The sequence below is a fragment of the Branchiostoma floridae genome, chromosome 14 (assembly GCF_000003815.2).
Source record: "Branchiostoma floridae strain S238N-H82 chromosome 14, Bfl_VNyyK, whole genome shotgun sequence".
NCBI lineage: Eukaryota > Metazoa > Chordata > Leptocardii > Amphioxiformes > Branchiostomatidae > Branchiostoma > Branchiostoma floridae.
In genome coordinates, this window is record NC_049992.1 from 8716962 (window position 1) to 8739380 (window position 22419).

The 22419-nt window shown below is 44.4% G+C and overlaps 3 protein-coding genes and 3 non-coding genes across 6 annotated transcripts in view; 3 read left to right on the forward strand and 3 right to left on the reverse strand.

Annotated features, from left to right (window-relative positions):
• The window catches only part of LOC118430265 (caspase-2-like), a 19437-nt gene extending 7661 nt beyond the window's left edge, over positions 1–11776 (forward strand). Inside the window, exons 2-9 of the mRNA XM_035840989.1 lie at positions 7621–7766; positions 8332–8518; positions 8782–8897; positions 9188–9364; positions 9571–9790; positions 10258–10410; positions 10733–10842; positions 10989–11776. Of these exons, the coding sequence (XP_035696882.1) occupies positions 7626–7766; positions 8332–8518; positions 8782–8897; positions 9188–9364; positions 9571–9790; positions 10258–10410; positions 10733–10842; positions 10989–11120 (1236 nt within the window). The 5' untranslated portion in view covers positions 7621–7625 and the 3' untranslated portion in view covers positions 11121–11776. The remainder of the gene's footprint in view (positions 1–7620; positions 7767–8331; positions 8519–8781; positions 8898–9187; positions 9365–9570; positions 9791–10257; positions 10411–10732; positions 10843–10988) is intronic.
• Positions 33–3936, forward strand: LOC118430264 (B-cell lymphoma 6 protein-like). The gene has a single exon (XM_035840988.1). The coding sequence runs from the start codon at positions 347–349 to the stop codon at positions 3509–3511; it is 3165 nt and encodes a 1054-aa protein (XP_035696881.1). The 5' UTR covers positions 33–346; the 3' UTR covers positions 3512–3936.
• Positions 11777–12535: 759 nt separating the features above from the next.
• LOC118430482 (actin-42-like) overlaps positions 12536–22419 on the forward strand; it is a 12987-nt gene continuing 3103 nt past the window's right edge. The window contains exons 1-6 of the mRNA XM_035841385.1: positions 12536–13417; positions 15512–15675; positions 16098–16226; positions 16536–16643; positions 21394–21631; positions 21827–22015. Coding sequence (XP_035697278.1) covers positions 12778–13417; positions 15512–15675; positions 16098–16226; positions 16536–16643; positions 21394–21631; positions 21827–22015 — 1468 coding nt within the window. The 5' untranslated portion in view covers positions 12536–12777. The remainder of the gene's footprint in view (positions 13418–15511; positions 15676–16097; positions 16227–16535; positions 16644–21393; positions 21632–21826; positions 22016–22419) is intronic.
• Trnad-guc lies at positions 16876–16947 on the reverse strand. The gene has a single exon. It is a non-coding gene; the product is annotated as a tRNA-Asp (tRNA).
• Trnad-guc lies at positions 17184–17255 on the reverse strand. Its single transcript has one exon. It is a non-coding gene; the product is annotated as a tRNA-Asp (tRNA).
• On the reverse strand, positions 17884–17955 carry Trnad-guc. The gene has a single exon. It is a non-coding gene; the product is annotated as a tRNA-Asp (tRNA).

The window sequence follows — 22419 nt, forward strand, 5'->3', positions numbered from 1 at the left end:
CACCGCAAAAATTTCTGCATTTACAGTAGTTACTTGGTGTTTCGAATGTTATTATTGTCAGCAATTTGGATTGTTTGTAATGCTCTACATGTATCAAATATCTGCCAACTGAATACAGCATGTTTGAAGTGTTTAGGTCAACAATTGTTATTTGTGCCCAATGCAATTATATCAGCATGTTATTATTATTGCTTGCTGGTGTCTGGATGGTAATGCGATCACGTCCTGAAAAATATTGACAGACTTGCATATCATATTACCCTATTGGTCAAAACGCATGATTTGATTGACAGTTGAGATTGGTCTATTGAGCCACATGCATGTAATGGTTGCTTGTGCCTGAGTTATGATGTTAATGCATGGACTTGTTACCTCATTCCCAGGTTACCACCTACAGGCCCACAAGGCCGTGCTTGCGGCATGCAGTGCCTACTTCCGCGGACTGTTCACCGACCCGAAGCGGGAAAAGGACATCAGCATGGTGGAGATGCATGGCGTCAGCGTCACAGGCTTTAAGTCCCTGCTGGATTTCATGTACTCTTCCAGCCTCACCCTGAACGCACAGAACATTTACGACGTCCACAATGCCGCCACGTTCCTGGGGATGCAGGAAGCCGCGCAGGTCTGCATGCAGATCTTCGACAAGGCCACAAAGGCTGAGAAGGGGGTTGATGAGGCACCACAGCAGGACAAAGTCCTCTGGGAACCCTCTGCGGACGTGCGGGTGGGTGCCAGAGGCAGCGCGGCGGGAACCCCCATGCAGTCCCCCTCCCAATCACCACAGTCGTCACATTCTTCCAGCAACACCCCGGCACGGTCACCGATGACAGCGTCGCCACAGTCTGCCGCTACCCCAGGTAGTTCGGACACACCTTTAGATCTCACAGCCAAGAAAGCCACTCCTACATCCACACCTGAGCCACATCCACAACCTCCCACAGCGCCCCTGCCTCCTCCCCCTCCACAGATCCTACCACGCTTCCCCCCCAACATGCACAACCCCGGGGAGACCAACATGAACACCACCCGTGCCTTGCTGCTGAACTCCAGGCAACGCTATGCCGTACCCGACCCCACCGCGGCCATGCCTCCGCCACAGGCACAACCCCTGGAGGGAGCCGCCAAGAGAAAGAAGCGCTCGCTCTCTTACGTTGTCAACAACCTTGTCGAATCCAAAATCAAGCAGCCAGACGCACCCGCCCACTCCCATCCCAACAAAAACCAGCTGCCGATCCAGCAGGTGGAGGTGAAGAACAGTAACTCGTTCACGTACCGTAGCGGGAGCAACGTGGGGAGCATGATCGTGACCTCGTCTGCCCCTGCCCCGATGCCTGTGTCGTCTGGGTCTAACCAGCCGATAACCATTCCTCCCATCATCATCAAAGACGTGTTCAGCCTCAACAACAACTACATCAACACTTCTGCGGGCAGCACCAAAGGGCCGCCCCTGTTCTCCAGCAAACCCCTACCAGCAGGGTTCAACTCCCCACCCACCAGCCTCGGCCCTCCCCCACCACTGACAGGCCATGGCGGTATTCCCCAGCCACAGTTCCCTCTCCTCCAAGGGATGCCGATCATGCCCCACCACATCCCCACATCCATCCCCCAGCCAGCACCCGGACAGCCCAGGGGACACATTCTTCCTCAGATGGTGGTGCGACCGCCGATCAGCCAGCCGGCCATGAGGGGACCCGCACCCCATCACCCGAGGAGCGCACCCAGACAGGCCTACAAGTTCCACCAGTATGTCAGACCCCCTCCCCAGGACCAACAGGCCCAGCTGAGGATGGAAGACGTCCGTGTGCCTCCCCCAGCTCTCACAAAAGACCAGCAGGCTCCCCTACCCCATCAGATCAGGATCCCGCAGGCAGATGCCCCAGACAGAGGCAGGATAAAGATGGACAAAATGGCTCTCCTAAAACAACTACGTGAGCCTCAACCACCAGCTAAGCCACCCTCCTCGCCATTTGGTCTGGTCAGCATCCCCCCTAACCGCCCCCCTGCCGACATCCCCCCTCAAGAGCCCGGGAAGGAACAAGAGCAGCCATTCCAAACGGACGATCAGCAGACACGCTTTTACTTGAACCTTGTGGACTACAGGAACAAGCATATGGAGAAGCACCACTCTGCGCAACCTGTCAGTGTGAGTGTCCACTCCCCCCCACAACAGAGTCTTCCCCACAACAGTGCCGAAGCTGCACCTGTTTCCCAAAGTGAGACGTCCCTACCTGCGTACACACCTGCAATGGTCGACCCCCATAATGACGACCCCCGACCTTTGTCCCCGCCAGAAGTTGACCTTTACCAGCCGAAGATGCAAGGTGCCGAGACGACAGGTGTGACAGAGACAATCATCCTCATGCCGGAAGACTTTCAGAAGAAGAACAAGAGAAGACACCTGTCGAGCACCGAGGAAAGCCCCAAGAAGCCCCGTCACATTAGTATGGAGGAAGCTATGCACGCCTCCTCTGCAGTTTCCATGGATGGAAGAGAGGAGGAGTCTGTTGTGTCCAGGCCACGTAGCATCTGTAGTGACCCAGGTCTTCCCACAGAAGCCATGAAGAAGACCTACGTGCAAGCCAATGAAGATTCTGCTGCCAGTGTGTGTTCATCTATGTCATTTGATGAGCCCCAAGAAAACAGACTGTCCACTGATGTTGATACAGTGCGCTCCAGGCACTCCTCGGAGCCATCAGATGTAAACAAATCCAAGAGGAACTGCAGAGATCGATCTGAAGTCTTTGATCTGAGACCTCAAGAAGAAGACGTTTTCCCTAAGCCTGTAGACATGTCCCACAAGGGGGAGGATGGGGAGGACGGGCACGAGGGTGAGGAGGCGGGAGTCACGTCCATCCAGGAAGGCGACTCCTACAGGTGCAGCACCTGTAACAAGTCCTTCACCAACCACGATCTGTTCCGTGCCCACGTTCGCGAGGAACACGTCAACCACAAGGTGCACGAGTGCTCGAAGTGCCACGCCACCTTCAAGTACTCGGGGGCGCTGAAGACCCACATGCGCGTGCACACCGGCGAGAAACCATTCGCCTGCGACAAATGCGGGGCCAGGTTCACCCAACTGGGGAACCTCCACCGGCACAAGAAGACTCACGACGGACTGAAACCGTACCAGTGCGGGCTCTGCAACGCCCGCTTCACTCGCCTGGGCAGCGTGCAGGAGCATCTGAAAATCCACACGGGGGAAAAGAAGCCCTTCCAGTGCCAGGTGTGCACGGCCGAGTTCACGCGCCACGGGCACCTGCGGAACCACATGCGGATCCACAGCGGGGAGCGGCCCTTCTCCTGCACGGTGTGTGGGGCGCAGTTCCGCCACCCGGGCGGCCTGAAGCAGCACAAGAAGATCCACCAGCGAACGTCGTTCGAAACCAGCCCGCACATCTGCGAGTCATGCGGCGCCCTCTTCACGCGTCTAGGTGACCTCCGAACCCATCGCAAGCTGCACGACGGCGGCAAGGCCACGCAAGAAGAACTGGATGGGGACATGTCGGACTAAGAATGTATATCCAGATGTGCTAAAAGCCAGTGCAACGTGCACAATGTTATTTTGCTAAATGCCCAACCCATTGGACCACAAACAATAATCGGACAATCAAATCTCTACAATAGTACAATTCTATTGTTATTCTTTTTGCTGCATTGTGTTTTGTTTTAAATGAATTGTGTGTTTAAGAAATGTGGTGATTGTGATCCTTAGAGGTGTTCATGGTTAAAACTTGCTTATAGCATGGAATTGAAAATGTATTGTATTCAGAGCTATGAAATTTATCTAATAGTTGTATACAGATTGGACCAAATATTTCTTACAGAGTTTTATAAATGGGATTTCTAGTATTGTATTTTGCTCCCGGAGTCTTCCTTAAGCATATGTTGTAATGTAGAATCACAGTGGAGGCAAACAATTCATTTTTAGTGGATACTAAAAATACTGTGGGAAGCTACACTTGCATTAACTACAGTCAAACCTGTCTATAGCGGCCACTCAAGGGACTGGACAAATGTGGCCACTATAGACAGGTGGCCTCTGTATAGAGGTGGCAACTTGTAGATAAAATACCCAAGGGACCGACAAAAAGTGGCCACTATGGACAGGTGGCCCCTCTGTAGAGGTGGCCCCTCTGTAGAGGTGGCCCCTAATACAGGTTTGACTGTACCTAGAATTTTGAATTGCTTTCTCTAAAACATGATAAAATCATTTTTTAATCTAAGAAGCATGATCATGAACTTAACACGAATTGTTTGGCACCTTTGATATTGATAAAACCTAGTCCAAGGCTAGTCACGGAAATCTGTGATGTTAGAAAGGTGTTATTTTATGTGTTGCAGACATTATAATGATAGTGAAGGAACAAAAAAGATATTACATTGTACATAGTCTGCTCATAGACGTTGTCTACTGTTGCTTTTGTGTAACAAAAATTAGATAAGGACAGGCTATAAAAAACCATTTGGGATGAGGTTTACCCACATGTTTACAGGTTTATTAAGCCTTGTGTTAAAGCTGGACTGGGGCTTGAAGCCCTAACTCGTGGGCCATTCTTTAAAATCATGTGACTAACCACTTTTTAAACAGAAATATGCCTAAAGAAAAATGTGACACCTGCAGTACTGCCTTAAGAAAAAAGTGACACCTCTAAGTCTGGCCACACCTAGGTGTCTGACCTCTAGGTGTGCCTGGTCTGAGTGGTTTCACTGAGTGTTTTTTTTGTCCCAAACATTTTATATTCTGTAAAAGGGACAGGAACTTTGAGTGCCACCAACATAAACTTAAGATGTTGAAAACAATTCTGTCAATGTCAGGATGTGGGCAAGTTTCTGTTTGAATAGTGTTAACTGAAAAAAAAATAGAATGGAATTTTTTTAAATGGTTCACAGGTTTGGTCTTTCCATTTTGGCAAAGTGCTTGACATGTCAAATTTGATGTATACTGTACTACTGAACTTCCTCTTGACAAAGAAATATTGTTCCTTTACTTTGAGTGAAATCAACAACTCACTTCCTCTTTCAGAATTACATACAATAAGAGGAGTCAGTAATGGTACAATGTTGTACTTCAAATGTGACATACATTTAGAGTCAATTCTGTTTTACATAACATCAATTCCCATAATGTTGAGTAGTTGTATGAAGAAATCACTATTATATAATCTGGTATTAATCCTTATTAAATCATAGACAGAAGCTCTGATGTCTAAAAATGAAATGTTTATGAATGATTATGAATCACGATGTGATAGTTTGACTATATGACATATCAGCCATGTTCTTTGCTTAGTGTTGTTTGTTTTGTGTTTGTATATCCTGGATACTAGGTTTAAAACCTGAGCAGTGACGTGACCAACCCACCTGGGTGTATTGTGCCATTGTTTAAAATGTAAACAAGCGTGAACCATGTCAGAACGTTCCACATATCTTCTTTTGTACAAAACTATGCAACAAGCTTAATGGGGCCTGGTGGACGAATCCACAATGTTTCCAGAAGGGGTGTTTGGAGAAATATTTTAACTAAAAATCAGTGTGTTTTCATAAAAAGTTTATGAAATAATCCCCATACCAAAAGTGGTTGATCCCTGCGGATTCTTGTTGGACCTGCTGCTAATCTAGTTGAGGTTGCTATGGCAACCCTTAGGTGTGCCCATCAATCAATTCCCTCTCTGCCACCATGTATGGACAGATAAAGTAGCATAGACTAGGGTAATGCTGTTTGTGGTTGAAGAATGTACATATCATTTTCCAATAAGATTTTTATGCCTACTGAAAAGTTAAAGATTGTAACTTTGCCAATTGTACTTGAAGTATATTATACTCCGTATTCATCAATGCTTGTAAACAGTATGAAATTGTAATACTGTTGCATATGGCTCAAGGCTTAAAATACCTTAAATCCATTATTTGCATTTATCATGGGAACATTGTTATAATAATTGTGAATACTTTCATTTCAGAATTCTGATTCTGATTTTTTTCAAAGTTTTTTTAGAATAATTTTTTAAGTCAATGTTTAAGTCCTCACCTAATTTCTGGTGTAACTTTGACCATCTAACTCTTAGAGACTGAATGCCAAAGCATTCAAATGTTCGATGATGTTTTCCAATTATCGTTAAGAAATAGTCGACTTGTTAAAAACAGGCTACTCTGAACTGCTCTGTTGTTAAAAAATGCATCCTAATTTGAAATGCTTACAGAGTTGTTTACCAACTTCCTTCCTAAGAGAGGAGGAAGTGAATTGAAATCTAGGTTAATCACTGTTGTATAGATGGGAGGTAGAAACAGACAAAAAGTGGTGTAAGGTGCTACCGGAAATCTAGGAGTTAATAATGATAGGATGAGTTATATTTTCCCTACACCCCTCCAGCTATGGAATAGTGTCTTAACAAGGGGGATGTCCCAGGAAGTAAATAATTGAAAATGGCTCATCGTTATTCCTGTAGTTTTTGAATGACCCAAAACCTTTGCTGCAGTGTGACTTGTAGTGTTTTGTAAGTTTTGAATAGTGAATTATTTAGCCTGGGGCAGTGGTCAGTCAGTATGGTTATGTAGACTAGAGATCTGAAGAAGTATTTGTGCTGTTGTGCCTAAAGAATGTTTTATACAGAATGGACAATCATGGCCGAATGATATGACTGTATATTTTTGTGATGGGAAAAATTCTATACGCAGAGACCATTGTGAGATGAACTGAGAATGTATATGTATATTTTTGTGATGAACTTTTCATGCATTGTGGATGGGGTTGCTGATTGGTGTGCCTTGAATTCTGTTGACCCAGAAGAATAAAAAAGGTTGGAACTTGGACACCTGTCTCTCTTTCATTGATTCTTGTTGTTAGACATTTACTTAAAATATTTAACGTTATAGACCCAAGCCCCCAGAAATCACATAATAAGGAAGATTGTAATGTTTCTTTGTTAGGTAACAGACCATAGCCCTCCCCACCTGTGTCAAGACTCAGAAATACAAAATGAAAGGTAGAAAGGCAACATTTTCATGAAAATGCAGAATTGTTTACCAATAATAGCCTTTTATCAAGCTACTCACACACAATACTCACCCTATGGTATTGAGTGTGAGTAAATTCTCAAATCTATTCTATGATAACAGCTAATATCCAATCTAAGCTCTGATTAGCTACAGGTGAAACAAAAAGAACAGGCCAGCAAAAACATTATGTTTTCCCTATGCGGAAACATTCCAAATGCAAATATTTTACTGACATGCAGCCACTCTCATTGGTTGAACAGCTAACAGCTTTGGATTCTTGGTTGAACTGTTAATTGTGGTGGACAGTCAGGATCAGATATTAAGAGAATCAAAACACCATCAACACCAATTTGTGAGCTCAATTTGGTCCAAAAGAAGTGTCAAAAGAAGTGTACCAATCAAGCTAATGATCAAACTGAATCCAGCGACATCTGGCAGTAGTCAAGTAAACTACACCTGCCACACGCTAACAGGTTGGTGTGACGTCATGAACATCCCAGCATCCTTTGCGGTAACCCCGAGAACGCGGAAGTAACAAGGTGCAACTTTGCCTTGTAACTTCAAAACTGCTTTCCTGATACTCACATAAGACTTATTTGATTATCTAAACCGCCCTGTTGGTAGGAAACATGGAGAAACGGGACAGAGAGACGCTTAGAAGGAACAGGGTGTTCCTGTTGGACAACATTGATTCTTTTGACCGACTGCTATCGGAGTTACTAGCAGCGGAAATGCCTATTGTAAACGAAGGTATGGTGGACTCCATACAGGTAAGCGTCAATCACTTGTGATAAATAACATCGTGAAAACAAAATTTAATACCGCAACTTAACATAATATCAAAAACAATATGATTATAAAACTAAAGTGTCAGTTAAGGTTCCAGATGACACACTCTTTGACCGTCATTTAGTATGTACAAAAGTCCCTAGTGTTGGTTAGTGACCAACGCATCACTGTAATGTTTGTGATATTTTGCCACTTTTGAACAAGTGCAACTGTCGGGGTAGAACACGATACATTACAGGCAGTGATGTAGCTCATGTCAGTTTTACATTTCTGTTTCAGAGGAAGTGCTTCAATAGTACTGCTAAAAGTAGCATTGATTTAGCGTAGCTTTATACATGTACATTACTGTAGTAACTTTAACTATTCAATTAACTTTCCATATGATATCACAGACACAGGGCTTTTCCTAGTTTTACCATTGTCAGTGTTTTCTCTTACTCTCAGAGTTACCCTAATTGCAACCCCTTTCCAATACTTGCATAGAAATGACCCCCTTCGGTCAGTAGTGACCACGACTTTTTTTCCGTTTATGATTACCGTAATCAGAGTAACCCTACAAAAGAACGGCGGATCGGCGCACTTTTGGACCTCCTGCCCAGACGAGGCCCGACAGCGTTCACGACTTTCTGCTCCGTTCTGCGCAGAACGGACCAAGGCTTCATCGCTGATAAGCTGGAAGGTGTGACTAGTGTGGAGGCGAAAATGGGACGCCTGACAGTGAGTGTTCCACCAGGTAGGTACCAGCGAACGACAGTTGATCTTAAGAGACTAGATTTCATTTACAAGACTAGAACAATTTGCCCGAAAGATCACCCGACTACCTACGAGGTCCAGTTACCCAATGAAAGAAAAAAATCATGATCATCATGATACCATTACTTTTTTCTAGACTCACTTTTAATTGTGTTCATTTTCTAGAACAGTGGTAGCATATGAATTCCGTTGATAAAGTAAAGGCATCAACTGTACATGCTTGTATCAAACGTATATTTGCAGAGGAAGATCATGAAAAGGTAGATACCATACCTCTGGACGACACGAAAGGTCACATTTCAGTCGTGGTGAAGCATTGCACGGCTGACTTCTTCCAGCAAACAATGGTGAAACACAAGGTAACAGTAACATTAATCTCCCACACTTAACGTTATGTCGTCTTCCTTCCAACGTTCATCTCAGTTGTGATTTTCAATGTGAGAAGTTACACAAAATTCGATTAAGAAAGCAGTTAGGGTTATCCTTTTTTCTTTCCTTCTAGAGTTATCCCTTTGTTGTTTAAAATGTTGACCAAAACAATGAAAACAGTGAAAAACCTCTCTTGTCTAGTTTTCTTAATTTTTTTGTCATACCCCAATTAAAAACGGGATATAAAGTACGAAAGTTATCAATATTTACCTCTCTCCAGCCATACAAGATGACAGCTTCACCACGAGGCCTTGCTCTCATCCTCAGTAACATCGGATTTGGTCAGGAAAGTGGATTTCAAGACAGAGCCGGGGGAGAGATTGACCTTGAGAATGCAAAAAATCTACTCGGTGGCCTCGGATTCAAAATATTCTCAGAGGAAAATAAATGTGCAGAGGTACGTATAAAGATGCGATGGATTACTGAAAGAACCAGATGTGTAACACGTTAACTATAATTTGACTCGCTCCATTACCCATAGTATGGAACACGACATGTTATCAGGAAACCGAGTGACCAACTGTTTTTAGCATTCAGTCTTATTTCTACCTCAGCAATTAGTTTTCTTTTTCAACTTTTAATCGTTGACATGTATTTTTTTAGGATATGTTTTCGATTCTGAAAAACTTCGCCGCCAAAGAAGAACACAAGGCAGCTGACGCCTGTATCGTCGTCCTGATGTCCCATGGTGCACTGGGCCAAATCTACGGTACGGACGGGAAGCCTGTCAAGTACAACGACATCTTTGAGGTGTTCAACAACAATAACTGCCCCAATCTACAGGGAAAACCAAAGTTATTCTTCATCCAAGCCTGTCGAGGAGGTGAGATGATGACCATTACTCTATTGAAAATGAGAAGACCCAGCACCCAAAAGACTAAAGTACGTATAGTCTTCCAGACATTCATAAAAAATCATATCCATCGGAGTACAAATCATTTGAAATACAGGCTAATTTACATGTGTTTCATCGGATGAAGCTACCAAACACAATATCAACCGTTTAAATTACAGTGTAAGATACTAAGGAAGCAAGGAAACTGTGGTTTTAAAAGAAATGAGTGTATTTCCACTTCATAATTTCTATTACCACCAAGTTGCTGGAGGGCATGCAAAATCCAATATGGTAAAATAATGATTCACTTTTTCTTGAATTTTATAGCATTCTGAATTCTGTATTTACTAGATTCTATTTTTGCATTGTGCATGTAACGATAATGGTTCGGGAAATTGACGGTGATGCATACTCACGTGTGAAAGCAGAAGTAAGATTACATTCTATTATTATAGCCGAGGTTGATAAGGGCACTGATGCGCCGGATTCTGAGGGAAAGCAGATGCAAGAGCTTCTCGGTCCGTCGTCAAGGGGAACAGACCAGACAGACGCTAAACAACCCTTACCGACTAGATCCGACATGCTGCTCAGCTATGCCACACAGCAAGGTAAAGAAACCTGTCAAAATGTGAGAACTTATGGTGTAACAAAAATATTTATGAACATGTGTAAAAAAATATCGCAAAATATCAACATTTGTTTGACCTCATTTGCTTTCTTCCTATTACTAGTAACTGTTCCTTTTAATCAGCTTATTTTGATTTCTGTTTCTTTAGTTCACATTTGACACTATACATTTGATACCATGCGATCTACACACCACATTTTGATTTTTAAAAGTCAACGAACACTGAGTACTGGCATATGGATACAAGACTATACGAAGAGTAGAAACGTGGGAATACTTACTTGATTTACTGCACTCCCTAGGCAATGTTTCCTTCAGGAACTCCGAATACGGTAGCTGGTATATCCAGACCATAACCAAAGTCTTCATGGAGCATGCGAAAGACAGGGAACTGTCTTCATTGCTCAGGATGGTAAGGTCCTCTGAACAAACAACAATTATAAACTCAATCAGTGAACACTTTCGCCGTCTGCCAACATTCTGTACATTGTCCAATCCTGTTTCTTTCTCTCTTGTTCCAGACTTTATTTATCAATCATTTTGAATTCACAATTTCAGGTCAACAGATTTGTCTCCCAAAAGAGTGCTTCATGTCCGCAGACTCCAGAATACCACGGTGGGAAGGAGTGTTGTGAGTACGTGGACACACTGAGGAATGACTTCTACTTCTTTCCCGGGACTCATACCTAATCCTAGAAGTTTAGAAATGTTGTGTTGCAACAGACTTAATGACCAATGATTCATTATTTTCAAAAAAGTGTTCGATGTGCTTAACCAGTAGCGAAGGTCCGCACTGCAAGACGTAAGAATAGGTCAGTGAGTAGTGCTAAGGAATATGCCAATAAGAAAATATTTCTACTGTACAAATGAACCTTGGAATGAAACTGTAAAGAATAGATGACGATGAATTCTATGCCACCTAAAGAAGAAGGAAATTTGAACATAATCTGTGTAACTTAAATTAGTGTCCGGGGCTAACACAGGCCCGATGTTGGGCGGGCCCTATAACTCATAAGCGAGATTTAATCAGGCTAATTTTGGCACATTGCCCTCATTTTGGAGACGCCACTGACGGAAAGCCATTGCAACAATTAGTCTTCGTATGCTTTAACGCATTTTATTGTCCACCTTTTACGTACCTTTAATCGTGATGATAGACTTGGAAGTTGGAAATTGACTAACTAAGAACGAAGCTGCGTTTAGTATGCCTTTGAATCTCTGAATGTTAACTTCTTTTGAGAATCCTTGGTCAGACACTTCTACATATATGTATCTTCATGAGAATGCTTTTACAAGTTTACGTCTTTGTGTTAAATACAAAACTACAATATAAGAAAGTCTTTGTTGAGTGCTTATTACAGGTTTTTGATAACAAAACCCTTTGCCTTATTACGTTTTCAGACATAAAAATAATGACGAGAAAGTATGGGGAATGTACATACACACAGAGGCATAAATACAGAACTGATACAGAAAATACGAAACAATGATAACTTATACCTGGTAAACTGGATATAAGACAGAAAAGTGCGTAATTGGAGACTTGTAGGAATATGGAAGGCTGCTCCAGGTATACGTGTGGCAGAGATACATTGAACCTGTCTGGTGTTTGTATCCGGGGATATCTGATAAAAGCCGCGGGTTGTGGAGTTGTAAGCAGTCTGAGGGGGGAGTCAGAGGAACTTCGGGAAGCAGAGACTGAGAGTGCCCGGCCCGGCTCCCGTCTGCGAGTTGAACGGCATGCCAGTGTCTCGTATGTGATTCTGGGTCTTGTAGAAATACTTCCTCGCAGCATTCAAAAAACCTGCCACAACACCGCCTTGTTATACCTGGGCGAAGCAAAGTTGTACGCAAACAAACAGACCGAAAACAACGTCTCCATTTTCATGCAGGTAATTTTAACTTGGGCATTCGCATTAGTTGCCAGACTTTACCGGCAGATTTTTTTTTTTCCTCTTTTTTTTCAAATTCCTTCTACTTTCTCCAGCAACTAAAGGAATCAGGTGCAGAGCGAGGTACCTGTGATCTCGGCCCCCGCGATGCCTTTGTCCCCTCTCTGATTGGTCGTCTCGCCTGAGGCAAGGAGTGACGATTGGTAAACAGTCTCTATAGCAACCGCGTAAGCAGCCGACCTAATGTCGTCTGGCATCTCCGACTGGCTCATTAGGGACTGCTCACTTCCAGGCCTCGGACGGGTAACAACGTACGTATTGACCGCTTGTAGCAGATGATAGAAGCTGACAAGAGCTTCGCCCCTCTTCTCTGATAGCCAGACAGCGCTTGCCTGGTTCGACGGCAAGGTGGGTGGGAGATCAAGCAAGACGATCGGTCGCCCCCCTCCCCCTCCATGGGATGCGGAAGTAGCGTACAGGTGACACCAGCTACACCTGTCAAGAGACCCGCGGATGAAAAGCAGACGAAAGCCGTCCGTATCCGGGAGAACGGCAAGCTCAGCTGTCCAGGGGAGTCCAGCTCAACGTTAGGCGGCGTCGAGCCCTCAAGGGTGACCGAGAACGACCCCGAGAGAGCCTCGGTACAGGAGCCCTTTAAACACGAGCAGGAACAAGGACAAGGAAAACCCGAGCAGGAACAGGGACAAGGAAATCAAGAGGAGGAACAGGGACAAGGAAGCGATGGCGACGACCCTCAAGGAAAGACTTCAGAGGATCAAGCGACTTTGAAGGAACAGGCTGGATATTTACCAGCATTAAGTCAGAATTCAGAAGAAGACAGTGGAAGGACTAGCCCAGATGGAAGTTGTGATTCTGAGGCGTTAGACCAAAGTAAGGAGGAAGACAGAACTTACGAACCAAAGAAAGAAGACAACCCATCCGTACAAGGTTCCGCTATTTTTGCAGAGGTAGAGAGAACTTTAACTACACATGCAGACGACATAACCAGCGGTATCCATGGCGATCACGTTCAGAGGCGCTTACAGTTTGACGAAGCTGATGTTGGAAATTCTGACGTCTTCGAGAATACCAAGGGTAAGTGTCTTATATAATGTCCTTGGTGTCACCATAGTTAAGACTTTTAGGGTCAAGGTGTTCATTAGGTATGGTGAACGCAACGTCACTTCGTCTTCGTCCTTTTATTTGTATCATCCCGTGTATTCTTCAATAAAAAATGTACATGAAAATATATGAAAACTTCCACTCATATTTTTTATTTCATCTACTCTTCCATTCTTTCACTCTTTCTAGCGTATCACCCCAGCCTCTCTCTCTCTCTCTCTCTCTCTCTCTCTCTCTCTCTCTCTCTCTCAGGCACACACACAACACAAGCACACCTTATATGTTAAAAATAAAACGGTGACATTATAACTACGGTTCACTTCCATTCACACTTGGGGAATTGACGCCAATGCGACACTTAGAACATGAACAGTTTGAACAGGTTTAAACCGGTTAGACGCCATTAGGCGCCCATAATTCTACCACTTACGTCCAATCAAATACAAGTTAATTACTGTGAAACGACAGTGGGACGCAGCCTTTGAGGGTACAAATGTCATTAGAGGACGGATGTACATACATTATGGATGGTTAAAATGCAGGCAATGTTCGCTTTGCGCCATGCGCCATGGTAGGTTCGAGTACTGTTTTCAACCCACGAGAAGATGAACTTACTTCAAAACGAGTTCGTCAAATAAGTTAATAGAACATTCGTCAATCAGTGACTCTTTGAAAACACATGAGACACGTACCTCTAAATTCTCGATGTCTGCTCAGTACATCTTGATCACGGAGTAACCTAGTGACGTCATGACGCGAGATCAGGAGTAAAAATATGCAATATGTCGGTCAATGCTAACCCGGCACATTCGCATCCAACTTACATGTTGTATAACAGCACTCACCAGTCTGTAGCTCTCTTTTACTTCATCGTCTTTCCCCTTTCATACGCGCAGGTATTTGGCAGGGGTTTTCCGTACATAAATATAAGCACGTCGTGAAACACAAAACGTTTGTTCGAAGTTTGTTCCATCAAGCTTCTTTCAATGTATTTTCTTTGTGTCATCATCTAAGCTGGAGACCCACAATGGATCATACAGTAGTATGATTAGGTAATAAAATGCAGTCATCCTTTATTGAGGTAGCCTGGTTACCAGACACCAGATCGATCTCAAAAATATCTCAAAAATATCTATCGATGGATATTTTTGAGATCGTGCTGGGGTTTGGTATCCAGGCTAAAATTGAGGTAAAGCATGATGCTTTTTTTCAGGTAGTTAGCAGTAGAGCAACGCGACCACGGTATCGCTCGCGTTTTTACCAAGCATAGACGGTTACCTCTAGAGTGCAGATTCTAAAGTTATTGCTCTGACGAAGTCTGCTATCTCATCACTACCTTGTATCATTCAGCCTCATCTGGTTCCACTGACTTTGATTGAGAGGGTCATCAGAAAACACGGTTGGGCAGAGTGTCTATCTGCCAGCACCGCATTAACTGTTTCTTATCTGTTGATCGTTCTCTTTTCCATCTTCGTGAGGGCTGCAGATCAGCCAAGACTGAGTATTCATCTACAAAATAGTTCCCGTTGCCTAGGAACGAATCCTTATCACAGAATCGTTTGTTTCGAGCATTTTAAGACGCCCGTCAGACTATCAGAATCGAGACAGTGAAAATGGCGGATTTCGTTTGGTTGAAGGTCGTCCAACGTACATAACAGGCAAATTAACATCGATTGTGTACATCTTACCGAGCCCTGGCTAGTGCATGAACTTCTCAGTCAGTGACTGTTGCGATGGACGACCAATTTCGGTAGCTCTCTGCAGGCTCTGAAACTATATTGCTGGCAAATATTTTATACTAGTATTGGAGTCCTCTGATGTGCCAAAGAGCAGTTACTCAAGAATCTGGATATGATTTTGGAAACGGCCAGACGTTTCAGACAACATCCGCGGTCTTTCGTCAGTGACACTGGAGAGGTAGAGACAGTTTTTTGGAGAGCATTTTTTTAATATCCTAGCTATGAATTGATGTGCAAAAGAGATCTAGTTGGATGGTTCTGACCAGGATTGTATTTAAGACCATTTAAGACCAAATTGCTGACTCGAAGCTGCTGCATTCCTCTGCAGGGCCCGACACCATCCAGCCCCAGGGGTGGGGGCAGACGGGCGGGCGCTGGGACCTGCCTGCCGTCGTGCTGGATTGTGGGACGGACTCGGTGAAGGCAGGGTTTGCGGGTGAGGACACGCCAAGGGCCGTGTTGCCGACCGTAGTAGGGACACCTAGACATCAGGTGAGAAACTGCAGATAGTACCCACTACCCACAGTTCAAAGCCATGTTGTAAATGACATGCTAGACCCAATATGTTGACTTATTCATACCTATACATATTCATATATGTCTGTTCAATTGTACTGTAAGTAGTTGTAATACCTTACGAATGTCGCTGTACTTTTGTCGTGTCAATAAAGATTTCTGTCATATTTGGTCCGCTATAACGTTCGATACTAATGTTTCCTTCGGCCGTCGGGCGATCCGACTCGGGGTTAAGTTGGTACCTCGGGTGATACGGAATACACCATGTGCAGCGTTCATAAGAGATGATAAAAGATGCATAGATTTGACGTAGCAGTCAATTGTAAATCCGATCGCCAAACAGTTTATTTTCTGCTCCTAAATTGTGGGTCCAAAAATAAGAGTAACTTTTCTTACAGAACGTGTTTATAGGCGCCGACCAGCAGGACTGTTATATCGGCGATGACGCGATGTCGCGACGGGGGATCCTTTCATTACGTCATCCAATCGTCAACCGTTACGTCAAAGACTGGGACGACTGGGAAAAGGTAAAGACCAGGTGTAATTTTTTTTCAATTTTCCAGTTTTTTGCAAGAGCTTAAACAGCTTAAATTCAAATGTGCGTTTTCCAAATTTGCAAATCTTGTGTATTGCTATATGTTGCTACTACTTGTACATTCACTTCAGTGCTTTTTATATTCATTTTTACGAATTTTAGTTTGACACTGAACAAATTGGTAAATAGAATAAGAATTCCTGCTATAGATTGACGCTTGTTCATCAGTCAATTCCTTCAGTTGCATGTTTCTTTTTCCTTCTTTTTTCCCTTCCTTCATTTATTCGTTCCATCCTTGCAGGTGATTCATCACGTGATGACGACCACCCTGCGCGCGCAGCCTGACCGTCCCGTGATGCTGATTGAGCCTGCGCAGAACCCCCTAGCGGACCGGGAGAGGATCGCAGAGGTGAGTTTGTTGTGATGATGTTACAGTGGCGTTGCATAGCACATGAGCCTTATTCTGCCTCTTTTTGTCTTGAAAAGTTTGGTTCAATTTGGACACTTTGGGGTTAGAAGGAAAAGGTTTAAATTTTTCAGTTTGGCCAAAAACTGTTCATGACTGAGTCGTGTGTCCTGACATTCACGGTGTTGATGAACATCGCAGAAATAATAAAAAGTCCAAAGAAAAAAAATTTGCTCTCCGTGTCGGGGAATCGAACCCCGGTCTCCCGCGTGACAGGCGGGGATACTCACCACTATACTAACACGGATTGACATATACCTGCCGTGCCAAATAGCCGCTCCAACTCTGATAGCGTTGGTAACATGATTTTTGTAAAATGAAAAAAAAATTGGACAGTCATTGATCATTTTATTCCCGGTGAAATATGAGAGAAAATAATAGGGAAAGGTCACTGCTATGACCTTATGCATTCCTTTTCGTTATTTTATTCACAAACACCTGATAAAGTCAGTGATCTCCTTTGGGAATGCAAAAAATATAGTCCTCCGTGTCGGGGAATCGAACCCCGGTCTCCCGCGTGACAGGCGGGGATACTCACCACTATACTAACACGGATTGACGGAATTTGCCCCTGCGATATATCGGCTCGACGTCTAAGGGCATTTGTCATTTACTATTGCATTTTCAGCATATCACGAAGAGTACACAGCACACCTATAAGAGTTTGAATTATCCAAGCCAAGTGGTTTGATTAATTCCTATGCTTTTATACGGACAAAAGTAAACGTCGACGACAAAGGTATTGAACATTAGTTTCTGAAATCTTCTCGTTACAAGAGTACCGCATTAGATATTGAATAATGTAAGCGAGGAGAGTGGATGTTTGTTTTGTTTTCGTTATGTTCTTGTCTCCTAAAATTATCTTTAGAAGCTGTGGATGAATTCAGATAGTGTCATGATGAGGTTTCTTCGATGCCTTTAATAGTGTAGGTTCGCGCTGTCGCCATGTTTTCTTACTCTCCAAGCAGAGGTTCTGCTCCGGCAGTTTTTGACGCGTTGAGACGTCTTCGTCCGGCTGACATGATAAAAAACGGTACAAAATAGAAAGACCGACAAAAACGCTTTCAAGCACGCCAAAAGAGAGCCGGACGGAGTCGCACCTCTGCTTAGAGAGTAATGTTTTCTCATAGCTGGATTTTCAATGACGAGATATTCAAGATTTAAAGTATATAAAAAGAAAGCTCTCCGTGTCGGGGAATCGAACCCCGGTCTCCCGCGTGACAGGCGGGGATACTCACCACTATACTAACACGGATTGGCTTGCAAAGTTGTCGACAAATTTGCCCTGGATATCTAAGGGCGTCCACAAACATCCCATTGATATCGCATATATTTTTAGCCCAAACAGCTGTTTGCTCGCATGTCCGACGACTTCCGTGATGGAGGCAACCATGTCTAGGGGGAGGTGCTAAGTACTTTTAAAGCATACGAATAAGTAAAAAAGAATAAATCTTATTGATTTCAAACGAATCTTGAATATCATACAAACTGGTATAAGAAATTCAAAAGGATGTTTCATTTAAGATTCGTACAAATACTAGATGATACAAAGATGATAAACCTGAGTTCCACGACCACATACCTTCCTCTCCAAATAATGGTAGCCTTTACAACTGACGTACCATAAATGTTTCTCATGTTTCCGCGGCAGTACCATAAAAGGCCGCTAGGAGGTCTATAATCGAACTTGTCTATTCTTTAGCTGATAAATTTCCACGTACCAAATATCGTACAAAGCCATCCACTGACTTCTTGTGTTAAACTATCCACAAACAACCACAACTAACCAAAACGGCACCAAAAATAACCTTCTTGGCGAAGGTAAAAATTGGCTAAACGTGTGACTCACGAATGATTGGCCAAACCGTTGTTAAGGTCCAGGAGACAGCTGTACCTGCACCTGAACTTTCGTTAACGGTACACAGCCTTGCATAGCAGTGACGCTCGCCTCGCGTTATTGGCTTCACCTGGGCTGCACATCCCCTCCCCGCCGGTGATACGACCCTGTAAACATACACGCTAACCGTCCCGGCACCTGGGCCCCGGCACCACGGCAAGGTGGTCTCCTTTTGCCGGGGGGAATTTGGCTTTTTTTTCTCACGAACCAAACGGGCCTGAAGAGAAACGTTCTCTGACGAAATTTTTGTCATGTGAATTTTTCGACGCTTCACAGCTTACTCGTCGTATTGAAAAACGATTTCCTTTGAATGGGTGTTATGTTTTTGGGTACTCTTTATATTTCCAAACCGCACAAATCATGTTAATGTTCGTGCATATGTTTTTTCACATCTATGAAAATTGACAAGTTCAAATGTGGAGACTCTTAGCAGGTGCCTTACTGCTGTGTGAACTACATTACGATTCAACATCGTCGTAAGACGTCAATTCGGTACAGTCAACGGAACACGACAAAAACCTTTCGTTATGTGTTATATAACGTTAAAAAAACAATTCAAGAAAGAAAAAAGAAATGGTTAGCATCATGAGGAACCCGGTCAAATTATCTGATCGTAGACCGGACGTTAATCGATTTTTTGTTGTTGTTGCTAGGTTATGGAAACATCGTGTCCGTCAACTTTGTCGGTTACCTGTCAGACGAAACGAAAATTTCGTAGGATGCAGCAGTCCAAAAATGTGCCCAGATAGTAAGATGCTGTTCTAACCGGCGTCCAAGTTTGCCCTCGACCTCAACCACGCAGATGATCATCAATCCATCTTCCGTCCAAGTTTCAAAACTTTTAAAACGTTCTATTTTCGTAAAACCACATCGTCCGTGCGTCCCGTGTTTCCGTGAAAAGTCTCGTGTTGTAACATTTCTAGAGTGTGTCTTCGGTATGACGATGTTAGCTGTGATGTTAGTCACCTAGTCGCAGTCGTGTAAACAATGTCAGTGTCTGCCTTACTGTGGATGCTGCATGAAAAGGTCCCCCACATCCACGACCCAAGGCATCGACTGGTCCTCTTCCACGTCCAACAACTCGTCGTCCATCAGAACACCGACCGTGGTCTCCTCGTTGCTGATCCAGTCGAAGATGTCGTCAGTAGCGGCTTCGATTTCAGAGGGCGCCCCCTGGCGAAGGGTCTGGAACAGGCCTAGCAAGTGGTGGAAGTGGACTTCGTCGCCAGGTCGGTAGGTGTCGTCCTCCCAGTGGTCCTCCACCAGAAAGCAGACAGGTCGCTCGTCCAGCGTCCCCCAGATGTCAGCGCCCATGAGGAGGAAGTCGAAACGGTGCCACTCGACGACTCGCCATCCCTGTCCCCACCGTGCGAGCCGTATGGTACTGGTCACGCCAGTACGGCGACCACAGGTGTCACAGGCGGGGCCCTGAGGACTCAGCTGCGCCAGGTACCCTCCTCCTGCCACCGTCCAGGTGGTCTCGACGTCGTCGTGAGGCCGCCCGCAGTCTTCACAGAAGCAGACGTGGTCGGGGAGCTCCTGCCTGACGGGGCGGCCGGCGTTCCGCATCCAGGCGGGGCCGAAGACCCGGAAAGGCTTCATGACTTTCCAGGCGCACTGCTCCGCGGTGAGAACACTGGCAGCTTCAGGGGAAGTGAAGATCGGCGAGAAACAACTCATGTCGTGAATCCTTGCAAGCGAACGTCGTTCTCAAAGGTTTCAGAATACGATTCGAACTCGGGGAGTAAAGGTAGAACCTTCCTCCACGGTGTCAAAGCCACAAGTGCGATGTTTGAAATTTAACCGTTGATAAATTCGAAACGGACATTCCATGACTGGGAAAGAAGGGGTGGTTTTATTTTTGTACCTAGGAGTATCAATCGACAAGGACATGCGGGTAACTTGAAACAATTGAAAGTGTATCAAAACCAAGGAAAACAGCATCTTTTGGTCTTTCCTTGTATCGCATAAAAAGAAACTCTACAAAAAACATGAAGAGAAAAACGCCCTTACCTACCAAAATCATAGATCATTCCGGAACACCTTGTTGTCTTGGCGTTGTCTTGGAGAATTTAGAATCGTACTGACATCAACAGAACATCGTGAGTTTGAACTTAGATGACCCCGTTCCAAATTTATGAATATGGGGAGGGTTCCATTTTTCATCTTTAGACTCAACTACAGACAAGAATAAAGTCCTAAACTATAAATATTTTCTCACCAACAACAATGTACGTAACAATGTGCTAGACGCAGAAATCATTGAATAATGTATCACCGTCGACCGGTCCTAGTCGACACGAGGAACTGTCCTTGTGTCTTACTATACACCTGACAATACATGTCTGTCACGTCTTGACCCTGTAACCACCAGGACAATTTGCCGCCAAAACATGAGTCCCAGAACTGATAGCATTACCTACATGAACTTAACGTTACAAGTACATGCACCGTATTGCCGATACCGATCTTACATATCAAACTTCATTCTTACTATCATTCTGCCGCTATCCCCAAAGAAACCCAACACACCCATGCACACATGGCACAAAAAAACATAACCTTATTTGCGACTGTGAAAATCCAATATCAATACTAACAACATAGTCTATAATACCACATTTACGTTGTGGAATGGTGTATAAAACCAATCAAAAGATGGCAAAGGAGTTAAGCCGGCTTATGAGGCGCACTCCTAGACCGGCTCAACTCATATGCCAGCTTTTGAAATCTTTTGATACTACTGGGTCCGCTTGGTGATTCGCGCAAAACAACCATCCTGTGTTCCTAATACAGCTGCTGTTTGAAGCCTTGGATGTGCCCGGCCTGTACCTGGCGTCCCAGGCGGTGTTAGCGCTGTTCGCCTCCGGGAGGACCACGGGAGTGGTGGTGGACTGCGGCGCCGGCCTGACGCACGTCGTGCCCGTGTACGAGGGGGTCCCGCTCACTCACGCCATCCAGCGGATCCCAGTGGCAGGACAGGACATCACCGAACATTTATCCAGACTGTTGGCACAAGCCGGACACGGACAGGGTAAGTCTTTAATGTTTGCATGCTGAACACAGAAATCTGATTTAAATTCTACTCTTACTCAAGATTTATCTCAAGATTTGAACTCGTCAATGTCGATGTTTTTTTCTGGAAAACACAAATTTTGCGAACAAAAATAAGCTACATGTGACCAAGGACAGCCAAATTATAATCCGTTCTTTGCCGTTTTTGTTGCAGTAAAAACAGAAATCGTTAATCAGGTGAAGAATCAGTTGAGTTATGTGGCCCTGGACTACGACGCAGAGGTACAGAGAAACGTGACATCAGCAGAAGAGATGACCTATGACCTTCCGGACGGGCAGGTGTTGTCTGTGGGGACGGAGAGGTTCATGGCGCCTGAGATAGTCTTCCGACCAGAGCTCATAGGTATGACATGGTGCTACCTCATCCTGTATTTAGATTCTTCACCAGATAAAGGTTTTACCAGTGCTTTTACGTTATTTGGTATGTGGGCATTAGATCTATCACTCTTTACTTTTTCGACTTCTACTCTCTTAACATCTCATATTAAATAAGAACAAAAGGTACCACTAGAAAGACTAAAATGCCGCCAAAAAGTGTGTCTAAAAACGACACACAAAATGTCTAGGGCAATCATCGGCCTTCTCTCTCCTAGCCTGGGTACCAGTAACAGGTTACTCAATCTCTTCGCTTGCCAACGTACAGGTGGACTCTCACTGCACTTGGGGCACCGTTGCGGCACTGCGGGGTTCGTTCACTGGGGCACTGTTTTATTATTATCGCGATTCTTGTGAGATAAGAGATTGCGT